This window comes from Trifolium pratense, linkage group LG1 (assembly GCF_020283565.1).
Source record: "Trifolium pratense cultivar HEN17-A07 linkage group LG1, ARS_RC_1.1, whole genome shotgun sequence".
Classification (NCBI taxonomy): domain Eukaryota; kingdom Viridiplantae; phylum Streptophyta; class Magnoliopsida; order Fabales; family Fabaceae; genus Trifolium; species Trifolium pratense.
In genome coordinates, this window is record NC_060059.1 from 31,924,835 (window position 1) to 31,936,797 (window position 11,963).

Consider the following 11,963-nt stretch of genomic DNA (forward strand, 5'->3'; position numbering starts at 1 on the left):
ATTAAGAGTAGAGCTTTTCTCCTTCTTTCTTTCCCATGGATGCAACAATCTATCTATTGAATTGGATTTCTTATTGTTTATTCCCTCCTTTGGATCTTTACAATCTTTCTATATTTTTTTTAGTGAAATTATAATGAATGATATAAAACTTGCAACGTAATTAAAACTAATAAGGATAAAATAGTAACTTTAGTGGTAATCGATTTTAAATTTTTAATATATTAGTAATAGATGATAATTAATGTCAATTTTGGTAATTATACACTCAAAAGCAATTATGTTCAAAATTATCCAAACAATATGGATTGAAAAAAATCAATTCTAAATTACTGCATCCAAACATAAATCAATTCTGTCAAAATTAATTCTGTCAAACTCAATTCTATCAAAATCAATTCTATCCACCGTAAAACCAAACATATACGAAATCTCATCCACTCATCCTTTTTCACAACAAATATTTTTAATTATTAAAATGGTAATGAATGGTTGAGATGAAAACCGGACGGTTAAAAGTACACATGAGACAATCCTCTCCCATGGTTTTTCATCTATTTATTACAAATTTTTATAAAAATGAGAATTAAAAGAATAATAAAATATTTCAAATTAGAAACTGTTTTTAGCAGTTTCTTCGTAAAAACATTTTTTCATCCCTGATCTTTTTTATAAAAAACTTATTTTTATTTTGATAATCAAAAGTGCAAAACAATTTATTATTATTTTTTTATAGAAATCTGTGAAAAAATAAAATTAAGATTTAAAGTCTTAAATATCAAAATCATTTTTTATATGTAATCTATAGTAAACTGACATCTTGTATGAAACTTCAGTCTTCAACCGCTTTGGATGTTGCGTATGAAAAATATTCATTACATACCAAAAGTACAATTCAACAAAATAAGGCACATGGAAGGAAGACGAGTACTTTTTTTCTCTGTGTGACTTGACTCGTGCACTCAAGTCAAGAGATTGAATAAGATAGTGCTTTCTAGTTTCTAGGCTTTGTTTAATTTTCCAAGTTACGCCACTTTTTGGATAATACGAATTTTATAAAATTTATAGTTGAATCGAAAGTTTATATCATATAAATTATTTATGTTAAATTTTACAAAAATCTAAAATAATTTGATAAGTTATTGAGACTCGTCAAGATTAACAATTTATGTGTTTTTTATTAAATACTCTTAATCTTAATCGGTATCAATAACATATCAAACTATTTTGATACTTTTATTTTAATTTACTTTTATAGCATCAATTCCTAAACCGAACTAATAGTTTTGGCACGATCCCTGTGGATACGAACTCATTCTAGACACCTAAAGTGTGAATTATTATTCGACGACAGACTGATCCACTTGCCAGATTGCAGTCAGACGCTCATGAGCACCAATCCACATAAAGGTTTGGATTCTATGAGGTCCTTTCCAACTCCATATACTTTCCCAATTCCCATCAATGGAAGGGTAGTCCCCCTGTTGAAGATTATAAGCACTCTGAACCGTAAATTGTCGAGTGTTGGTTCCGCTCCATCCCAAGGAATCTGGACCATCTGTATCCTTTGGTGTTGGAATAGCCACTAATTGGTTCACTGTAGTAAGGGGAAGATTAGTGATGAGAAAATCAATATTCCATTCTCCCGTATCCGTCAATGTATTCTTCACCGTAAGTGTTGTATCAACAATTTGTTGGGTGGAGTGATTCATAAGAGAGTGACCATCTGTCATCCATTTATCAAGCCAAAAATTTACTTTTTGCCAATTTTCCTTTTGCCAAACTGTGTGACTTCAGAATTGGTCCCCAATTCCAGCCAAGGCTTTCTAGAGAGGTGAATCATAAGGCTTGGCTTTGATAGAAACTCTAAGGTCGGTGTTCCTGCCATATTTTTTGTAAAGAACTTTATACCAAAGATCATCTGGATGGTTGATCATGTTCCATAAGATTTTCATAAGGAAAACTTCATTCATTTGATGAGGACTCTTAATGGCGAGCCCTCCCTCAACTTTAGGCAAACAACAAACCTCCCAACTTATCAAATGGGGTTTCCGGGTTTGGTCAGTATCACCCTGTAACGCCCCAAAAATTAGGATTCATTTTATTTAATTATTTAGTTATTGTGGTGTTGATTTTCTTGTTGTGGTGTTGATTGACGATGTTTATGTGATGCTGATTGACGATGTTTATTTAATTATTTTGTGGCGAATAATTAAATAATTGATAAATAAAAATAATGACGTTGCTAATTAGAAAATAAAATTAAAAGAATGAGTAGAATGATGTTGGTGAACTAAAATGAAATTAAAAGAAAAAGAAGTAGAAAAATTAGATAAAAAGGTGTTGGAAGCATAGAGGGGGTGTAGATAAGAAAATGGTAGAGAAAGGGATAAATGAGAAGAAACATAATTTTAATTCCCTTTAAAACATTTCAATAATAATAATAATGTCACATTTTAATAATAATAATGTAGTTGTTAATTGACATTAGTTGATAGAAGAAGTATGGTGATTCATAACAAAAACAAACACACAAAAAATAGTGCTAGTGAGTGAGAGAAGAGAAAGAGCTCATGGGAGAGTGAAGAGAAGCAAAGGAAGGAAAAACTTAATCTCAATTTAGGGAGTTCACTGCAATCCAAGTAAGGGAACTTTATATACTCTTGAAATTCTGAATTCAATAGACATACTTGTATATTCATTATATGTGTGATTTAAGTTGTTGCTCTTATGCTTCTTTTCCCCATTATGTGATGTTGTTGTTGTTCCTATAAGTTAGGCCCAATACTCATTTCTAAGATGGTATCAGAGCCTATCCACGATTCGCTGGGCCACTTCGTCGGGCCGCCTGCAATCAGGTTTCTGATCGGGCCCTCCACCATTCATATCCGCGCCTCAAGCCCATAGCGCTTGGCGCGAGCGGGGGTGTTAAGAAGTCCCACATCGGTTGAGAGATGGCTTGACTAAGTGTTTATAAACTAGAGGCAATCCTCACCTTACAAGCCGGTTTTGTAGGGTTGAGTTAGGCCCAATACTCATTTCTAAGACTATACTTGCTCTTAATTTCGATTTTATCATCTGATATGATAATGTTTCTATGCTTCTGTTGTTGGTGCAAATTCGTGTTATGATGTTGAGTAAATAAAATTGTGAATTGACGTCGTGCTTGAGAATTAACATAAGGGGTATAATGATTTTTTTGGGATTTTGATGATAATTCAAAAGAAAAAGTTTCATAACGTGTTGAGCATCGAATGCAATTGTAAAGCAATTCTGGGATTTTTATGGGTTGAGAGAATGTCAAAACCGAAGCTTTTGAACAACCATCAATGGAGTTTTTTTTTTGTTAAATTCGTGTGAAGCTTTTTGATATTAAAACATTCGATTCGGTTGTCGTTTCTAAAAATAAATACCGGGTATCTTTCTATAATTGAATGACGATCAAAACGATATAAAACATGTCAAATTCCGTTGAGAAATGAGGGAGAACCGACCGGGTCAAATCGCGGGTCGTCACGACCCGTTTTCCTGCAACCGGGTGAAGGAGGTGATGAACAGTGCGCGAGTGGCCTCGCCCACTCGCAGCACTGGTGCGTGAGGGCGCGTGAGGGGTCATAGGGACTCCAATTGTTTTAAATGTTTTTATAGAAAAATAGTAAATAATTTTCTTGAAATTTTGGTACCTCTTTGGTAATTTTTGGACACTCGTAGCTATTTTTAATTAATTATTTGGAGTAAAAAGGTGATTAAAAATATTATAATTTCGTGAAAATTTCCCAAAATTTTATGTAGGGTATTTTGAATATTTTGGAACCCTCTGGTGTATCTCACTCTCCCTGGTTTTATATAATATTAAGGATTTGAATTTATTTCACAATTGTTATTAATTAAATTGATTTAAAATTCAAACCTTTCGTTGATAAACTAAACCGAGTTAAATTGGGTTAAAGGTTATGTTAAGATGAGTAATAAGTTGTTGTCCTGAGAGGAGTGAATGACTAATTGGGTTATTAAATTTTAGTTGACGTTGTAATCGAAGTTACTAATAATTGTTGTGTATCGATGTTGTTTTAAGCCGTTGTTCGTTTGTAGTAATTGTGTTGTCGAATTGTTGTTTTGCTGAATAGTGATGTTGAATTATGTGGTTATAACGATGTTGAATTATCTAGTTTAATGATGTTGGAGTTGTGCCGAAATTATGATGTTGTAATAGTTGTTGTTCTTGTAGTTATTTATCGACGTTGTTTATTGATGTTGTTATAATGATGATGAAGTTGTCTATTGAAGTTGTTAAATGATGTTGCCTGTTGATGTTGCTTATTATAACATGACATGCATTCATTCATGTGTTCAATGACGTTGCTTATTAGAGTTGTATATATGATGTTGAAAATGACGTTGCTTAATGAAGTTGAAAATGACGTTGCTTATAATGATGTTGATCCTCCATGATGTAAAACCGGAAATGACGTTGTTATTGGTACCACATGCATTTAGCGAGTCTAGGCGCATTGCATGCATTTTAATTATATTTGCTCATTTAAATGTTGTTGTTTATTTCTCTTTATTTAATTGTTGATTGATGATTATGGTTGACTGATGAATGTGCGTGGCCATCCGCTTAGGTGGTCTTGTTGTTGTTTATGATGTTGCAAGTTATGATGTTGTTTTAATTCAGTTATTTTCTTGATGTATTGTCGCTCACCTTTACATTCCCCCTTCTGGCTTGGCCCTACGGTGTGCAACCGTAGATTTTCAGGTAGCATACGAATCATAGATGGTGTGTTCGGATCGCTGTTGCTTTGCTATTTATTTGGAGTCGCTCTGTTAGGATGTTGTTGGGAGAAACTTTTATTTAATTATGTTGTTAAATTTTTATAACAATTGAACTATGTCACTTGATTCAGTATTTTCAATTCTGACTTTGAAACTTATATTATTTTTGTATTTTCCGCTGCATGATTTTTAATCATTTGAGGAATTAATTAATTGGAGTAAGTGTGACATCCTTATTAAATAAATGAAATTAACTTTTTTGAAAATAAAAATAAAGAGGTAAATTAAGGGTGTTACACACCCCACAGGAAGCCTCTTTGGATCTTTTCAATATCATCACATAAAGTCTTTGGGAGCTTTAATAATTATTAACTGAGAAATCGAGACTACGTGACACATTTCTTCCACTAATGAGCTTTCTCGGTCTCGTAACGAGCTTTATTGCGCCTTGAGCATCTCCTCTTGTATGTAAAGGGCTCCATCAAAAGCACTGTATTTGAATTGGTTGGCTTTTTCTTAGAGCTTTGAACTGACCGACCTATGATCATTTAGGGGGAATTAATATAAATAGCTGGTGCGCTTGTTTGCGTCCAACCGGATGTAAAGTCCTTACTTGCAGTCGTAGGTAAGGCGCGCATATTGCATGTGGTAGTATGGAATAGAGCTAAGAACAGACTTTGAGAGGGTAAGTCTTCCGGCCATGCTAAGACACTGGTGTTTCCAACCACTCAATCTATTTTGAATTTTCTCCAGAATATGGTTGAATTTTCCTCTAGTATTCCTCTCTAGGTCAATGCTGGCTCCCAAATATTTGCCCATGCTGACAACCGGTGTGTAACCTGTATGTTGAACAATATCACTTTTGAGTTGTTGGTCAACGTTCTTGGAGAAGAAAATTTGTGGCTTTTGATTGTTAATCTTTTGACCTGAAGCATCACAAATAATGCAATGAGCCTACTCAATAGATGCCTCTGCAAAAAGAAGAAGATCACCAGCAAACATAAGATGAGAAATATGAAGTCCACACTACAAGAAAACCACCATTTATTGGCGGCCAAAAGCCCTCAAGAAGAGGTAAAAACCGCCAGAAACGAACTAATTAGTGGCGGCCAACTGGCGGCCACATTACACCAGTAAATAAGCATAGGTTTCCAAAAATTAGCATGCACCTCGTCAGCAATAATATGAAAAAGACAATTTTAAGGTTTTAGTGCTAATGCTTAGATAGTTAATTTTTGCGTAGCGTTTTTAATTGTTGATTGTTATTAGAATCTTTACTCCCTGATTATTGTTTCGTTTTTTTTTTATACACAATTATTGTTTTGCTAAGAGGTTCGAATTCACAACATTTGATTTTGATTAGATGATTGACAATTCAATTTAAAGAAATTGAAGCACTGAATTTAGTCTTCGATGCAATGTATAAGAAAAAGGAGCCGCATGATGTTTTGAAGTGGAGCAATGTATAAGAAAAAGTCCTTGCTTTTTTTTTTTTTGACGCAAAGAAAACTTATGTCATTTCATTCATAATAATAGTAGCAATACAATGAGGGATTACATTAAAAGTACTGCGAGAAGCATGGGATAAAGCTGCTCGTGCAAGTGCATGAGCGCTACCGTTTGCTTGACGCCTAGTAAAATCGACTATGAAGTCATTATAGTGATGAAGTAAGGTTCGACAATTTTGAATGATTGAACCATACTCCGATTGGTTGATACTCATCTTGTTCACATCATCCACAACAATCTTACAATCTAGTTCAAAGACAACTTTATTATAACCCAAGCTAGCAACCCATTGTATACCTTGATATAAGCTCCACGCTTCTGCTTCCTGTGCTGTCATTACCACATCTTCATGTGTTGTCATGGCCAAGATAAAACTCCCTTTGTTGTCACGAAGACAGGCTCACATGCCTATACGTTGCTCATGAGCAAATATGGCTGCATCAAGGTTGCACTTGACGAAATTTAGCGGCGGAGGTTGCCATCGTGTAACTTGGACCTGTTGTTGTCGTGGGTGGGCTATGTCAGCTGGTTGACGCGCCTGCTGCCAGGCCTGGAGGGTACCATTGGCGCGGCCAATTACCTGTGTCGTGCTCTCAGTTTTCTGCTCCCATAATTGCAAGTTTCTTTTGCGCCATAAACTCCAAGATGTCATAGCAAAAGAAACCAATTGTTGAGTGGTGAAATTGTGTCAAATACGTTTGAAAACATCATTAAAACCTTCAGCATTTTCCATTAAATTTTGCAACGCATTCCACAAATTAACTTGTCGCCAACAAGTTATACTATCAGCACAATCAAGAAATAAATGCCAATTATATTCATTGTATCTATGACACACAACACAATTAGAATCACCATGAATTCCTTTGCTCATTAATCTTTGCCTATTAGGTAGACAATCCCTTCCAAGTCTCCAAAGGAAATTCTTGACCTTGGGAGGAAAGTCCTTGCTTTTTCTAAGTGGTAGACTTACGGTAGATAAGGATGTTCGAAATTACACTGATTTAAATTAAAATTAATTTAAAAAATTTAAAAATTGCAAAAAAAGAAAAAATGAATGTTGTTGGATGAGTTTGGATGACCTTTTCTTTTTTTGACCGTCGGATGGATGGATGGATGACCTTTTCTGAAAACTGTTAGATCGGATCGAATTTTGAATTAATTTTTCAATCGAACAAAATTGCATACATAAATTTTAATATTTATTTATCATTTTATTAGTATGATATATTATTATAAAAAGTATGATATATATTGTATTCACCTATTATTTGTTGCTTTTTGGTTTTAATAATACTACTTATTAGCTGAATTTAATATGTTTCAATTATAATCAATAATCCTCATTTCAAAATATTACTGTAACTTTTTACATATTATATTATGTTTTATATTTTAGATCAACATTATTATTTTACTGTGTTTTTATAATATTAATATTTAATAAAAGAATTAACAATTTATAATTTTGATATCCAATAATCGATCCAAATTTTAAACCGTACTAAATTGAATTAGGTTGGATTAATTTTTTATTTAACAATAAAAAATCGAACTGAATCACAAATAATTTTGTTTTTAATGGTCCGTTTGGTATGATGAAAAGAAAGTGGAAGGAAAGAAAATTACGCAAATCAATGCATGAACTTGAACCAAAAATTACGCAAATCAATGCATTGGTTTGCGTAATTTTCTTTCCTTCCACTTTCTTTCCATTGTACCAAACAGAGCCTAAATCACATGAGTTTTTGTCTCAAAACCAATTCAAACCGAACCACAAACATCCTTAATAGAAACTCAAATATGTAAGTCTGAAATGAACCTTATGTTATCATGTATAAACTTTAAAGTTAAATTTATTATGAGACAAGTGAATTTTGTTGCTCATAATTTAGTTAGTACGGCTAATTCTTGGACTGGTTTTTATAAATTTGAGATTATTCAGTCATGTATTGAACGTTTGGTAATTAATGAAATGCATTAAACTTGGCTAAAAAAAATTCTAACAATAATTTAACGGGAAGTATACCACCAGAATTGGCTGAGACAACTAAATTACATATACTTGACTTCTCCTCAAACCAAATTACAGGAAAAATTCCTATGGAGCTAGGAAAGTTATCTTCATTATCCAACTATCAAAAAATGAATATTAATATTCCACAGCAAAAATAAAATACACCGCATTAAGATAGAAAATCAAACAAACAACGTCGCACTAAGACGTCAAAATGACAAAAATAAATAGAAAAGAAACACTAAATATATGAGAAAATTACACTTATTTAACTAAAATAGAAAAAAAAACATTTTGGATGGGTGATTCCAGGCCTAAATTGACTCTAACCACCCCATTTGATAGATCAAGGAGAAGAGAAAAAAATTGTAACAACTAAGATTAGAAGAAGAGAAGATAAATCTAATTAATTACTTTTTTTATTTATATAAAACAGTGAAAATAATTTATAATTTGGGACGGAGATATTATCTTTATAGTACCACTAACCGTTAATCTATATGTTAGCCAAAGCCTTCATGGTTATATAAATTGGATTTGGAGGACCATATGGACATTCACGTACGATACAAAATAGTTCAAAATCGACAAAATTAAAAGAAGCTAAAATGAATAAACCAACTCATACAACAAAGCCACCAATAGACCAATACATTCTCTACCATCAAATATCTGAATGAAAGTTAGATTACTTTGACATTTTCATCTCCTTGCAAACTTGCTTCATTGTAGGGCGACTATGTGAGCTCTCATTTAAGCAATGAGTAGCAATCCTAATAATTGATACCACTTCTTTCCGGATATCATTCGTAGGATGAGGGAGGCGTTGATCCAACTTATCGATCAAAGACATAGCATCAATTGTTAGGTATATACCACTTGATTGCAACAAAGTCGATACAATATCTCCGGGATGCTTTCCAAAAAGTATTTCCATGGTTAACACTCCAAAACTATACACATCACACTTTTCATTTACTTTCATTGTGTATGCAAGTTCTGCAACAAACAATAATAGTTATCAATGTAAATAATAAGTTTCCATAAACAAACATTAATGTAAGCAATTAATAAAAGTGATAAACTACAAAATAATTATATCATGAATTAATTTAAAGAAAGGAAATTAACCTGGAGCAGCATATCCAAAAGTGCCTACAAAAGAGGTCCAGTTAGAAGAATCTGGATTAAGAAACTTAGCTGTACCGAAGTCTGAGACATGAGCCACATATTCGGAATCCAAAACAACATTCTTGCTGGATATATCACGATGAACAATTGAAGGCGAGCAATCATGATGCATATAGCATAAAGCATTTGCTACATCTTTAATGGCATTCACCCTCTTATTCCAATCAAATGTGGCTACTTTTTCATCGTCTTTCAAAATGTTGTCGACACTACCCTTCTCCAAGAACTCATAAACCAAAAATGAGTGCAATGGATGTGAACAATATCCATATAACTTCACAATGTTTCGATGTCTGATTTCTGTTAAAGTTTGGATCTCACTTGCAAAAGCTTTAATATTCGACAATTCTCCATTATGTAATAAATGGAGTTTCTTCACAGCTATAACTTGTCCTGTAGACAACTCTGCTTTGTAAACACTTCCTTGCCCTCCTACCCCAATGAGATGTTTTTTGTCAAATTGTTCCGTGGCTTCGATAATGTTTTCATACACCATTTGGCCATCAAAGCTCCATATTGCAAATAGATTTTCAGTTTGAATTTCTTCTGCATGCTTATGTTCTTTTGTTCTTAAAGTTTGGAATAAAATGTATGAGAGCCCATAAACAAATAATGCTAACAATAGAGTGCCTAGAGTGAGGGGTAAAACTAGCACCAAAATTTTGTTAGTCTTATGACTATGAAAGTTGCTACCTAATGTTGAGCAAAGCTCTAGGCCGGAGACATTACCACACAACCCTTTGTTATTTTTAAGGGCTTCAATTGGAGCATTTTTGAAGGCCGGAATGTTTGGAATCGGACCCTCCAATTGGTTGTATGATATATCAACAGTTGTCAAACTTAACATCTCGTTATAGCTCACGGGAATCGTACCAGAAAGATTATTATGCGAGAGATTCAATGTTTCTAAGTATTTCAACTGTGCAAGCATTGATGGTATGGTTCCATCAAAAAAATTCATACTAAGATCAAGATTTTGAATAACATTTAATTGGCCAATCTCATTTGGAATGCTCCCTTCAAACTTATTTTGGCTCAAATTCAAGTCCAATAACATTGGCAACCTTCCAAGTTGTTTTGGGATGGAACCACTTAAATTATTTGTTGAAAGCTCCAAGGTAACTAGTTCTTGCAATGATGAAATTTGTATAGGAATTTCTCCTGAAAGATTATTACCACTTATTGATAGTTGGATCAATGAAGATAATTTGCCTAGCTCCATTGGAATTTTTCCGGTAATTTGGTTCGAAGACAAGTCAAGTATATGTAATTTAGTTGCCTTAGCCAATTCTGGGGGTATACTTCCTGTTAAGTTATTGTTCGAGATTTTTAGGCTCGTGAGATTCCTGCATTTTCCCCAGTTTGGAGAAAGATGGCCATAAAAATTATTATCACTCAATTCCATGTAGTCTAAATTTGGATACACACCAAAACTATCGGCTAAATTGTCGGTTAGATTGTTTTGTTGAAGCCTAACTCTTACAAGGCTTGAGCAATTCTTCAAACTCTCCGGAATTGGACCGGTGAATTGGTTATTGCTAGCGGATAACTTAACTAACTTTCCACCAAAACAAATGTTGTGAGGTAAGGGACCTATGAAATTATTATAAGCCAACTGTAGAGTTTCCAAATTGGTAAGCTTATTCATTTCTGTTGGAATATTTCCACTGAGATCATTTGAGAAAAGAGATAATGTCTTAAGTTTTGTCAAATTTCCAATAGTAGTAGGAATTGGTCCAGAGAGTTTATTGGTAGATAAATCAAGAGTGTTTAGATTGAACATCACTCCAATATTTTGTGGAACAACTCCATAAAATAAGTTGTTTCTTAAAATTAAGGTGCGAATTTTCGGAAGTGATGAGAAATTGAAATTGTGTAGCATACCTTTTAGTCCAATATTGGTGAGATTTATTTTGGAGATAGATTTTGACTCATCATCACATGTTATTCCTTCCCAACTACAAGGATTATTACCAATATTCCATGAAGAAAGCAAAGTTTTGCTATTGTTTTCAAGGCTTGATTTCCACTTCAACAGAGCATCAACCCCACTGCCTTGGATATTTGTTGTTGCATGAGCTGATGTGGCCATTACAAACAAACAAAAGAGCACAAGAAGACATGGTAAATGCCTCATTCTTTGAAGTATTTTGCAGAAGAATAGAATCAAGAGACTTTTTAGGATTCATGCTTTTTAATGAAAGATTTGGATAATATTTATAGGATGTAGATTTGCTTACACAATTTTGAATCCTAGCAATTGATTGTAGATCGGACGGTTCATATCAACGCAATTATAAAATCCTATATAGTCAAATATTGTAGGAACATTTAAGTGGTCAGATATTGTAGGACCATTTAAGTTTGGCTGCGGATTCGAACCCGCCTTACTCCTCTTTTCCTCTGTTTAAATTGTTGGCAACTCTTTCTCACAAACGATCGACCATGACAAAAAGTTATAAGAGAAATTTAT

General features: G+C 33.4%; 1 protein-coding gene across 1 annotated transcript; it reads right to left on the reverse strand.

Annotated features, from left to right (window-relative positions):
* Nucleotides 1-8,702: 8,702 nt before the first annotated feature.
* On the reverse strand, nt 8,703-11,673 carry LOC123922709 (MDIS1-interacting receptor like kinase 2-like). The gene is made up of 2 exons (XM_045975409.1): nt 9,431-11,673; nt 8,703-9,298 (listed from the first exon to the last, which is right to left on the reverse strand). The coding sequence occupies exons 1-2, from the start codon at nt 11,625-11,627 to the stop codon at nt 8,988-8,990; spliced, it is 2,508 nt and encodes an 835-aa protein (XP_045831365.1). The 5' UTR covers nt 11,628-11,673; the 3' UTR covers nt 8,703-8,987.
* Nucleotides 11,674-11,963: the final 290 nt, after the last annotated feature.

What these genes read in the sequence shown, in the direction of transcription:
- LOC123922709 (XM_045975409.1), bottom strand. Translation starts at nt 11,627, where the DNA reads ATGAGGCATTTACCATGTCTTCTTGTGCTCTTTTGTTTGTTTGTAATG. An exon ending in TTTTGGATATGCTGCTCCAG is followed by an intron (nt 9,299 to 9,430) that starts GTTAATTTCCTT and finishes TGTTTGTTGCAG; the next exon opens with AACTTGCATACACAATGAAA.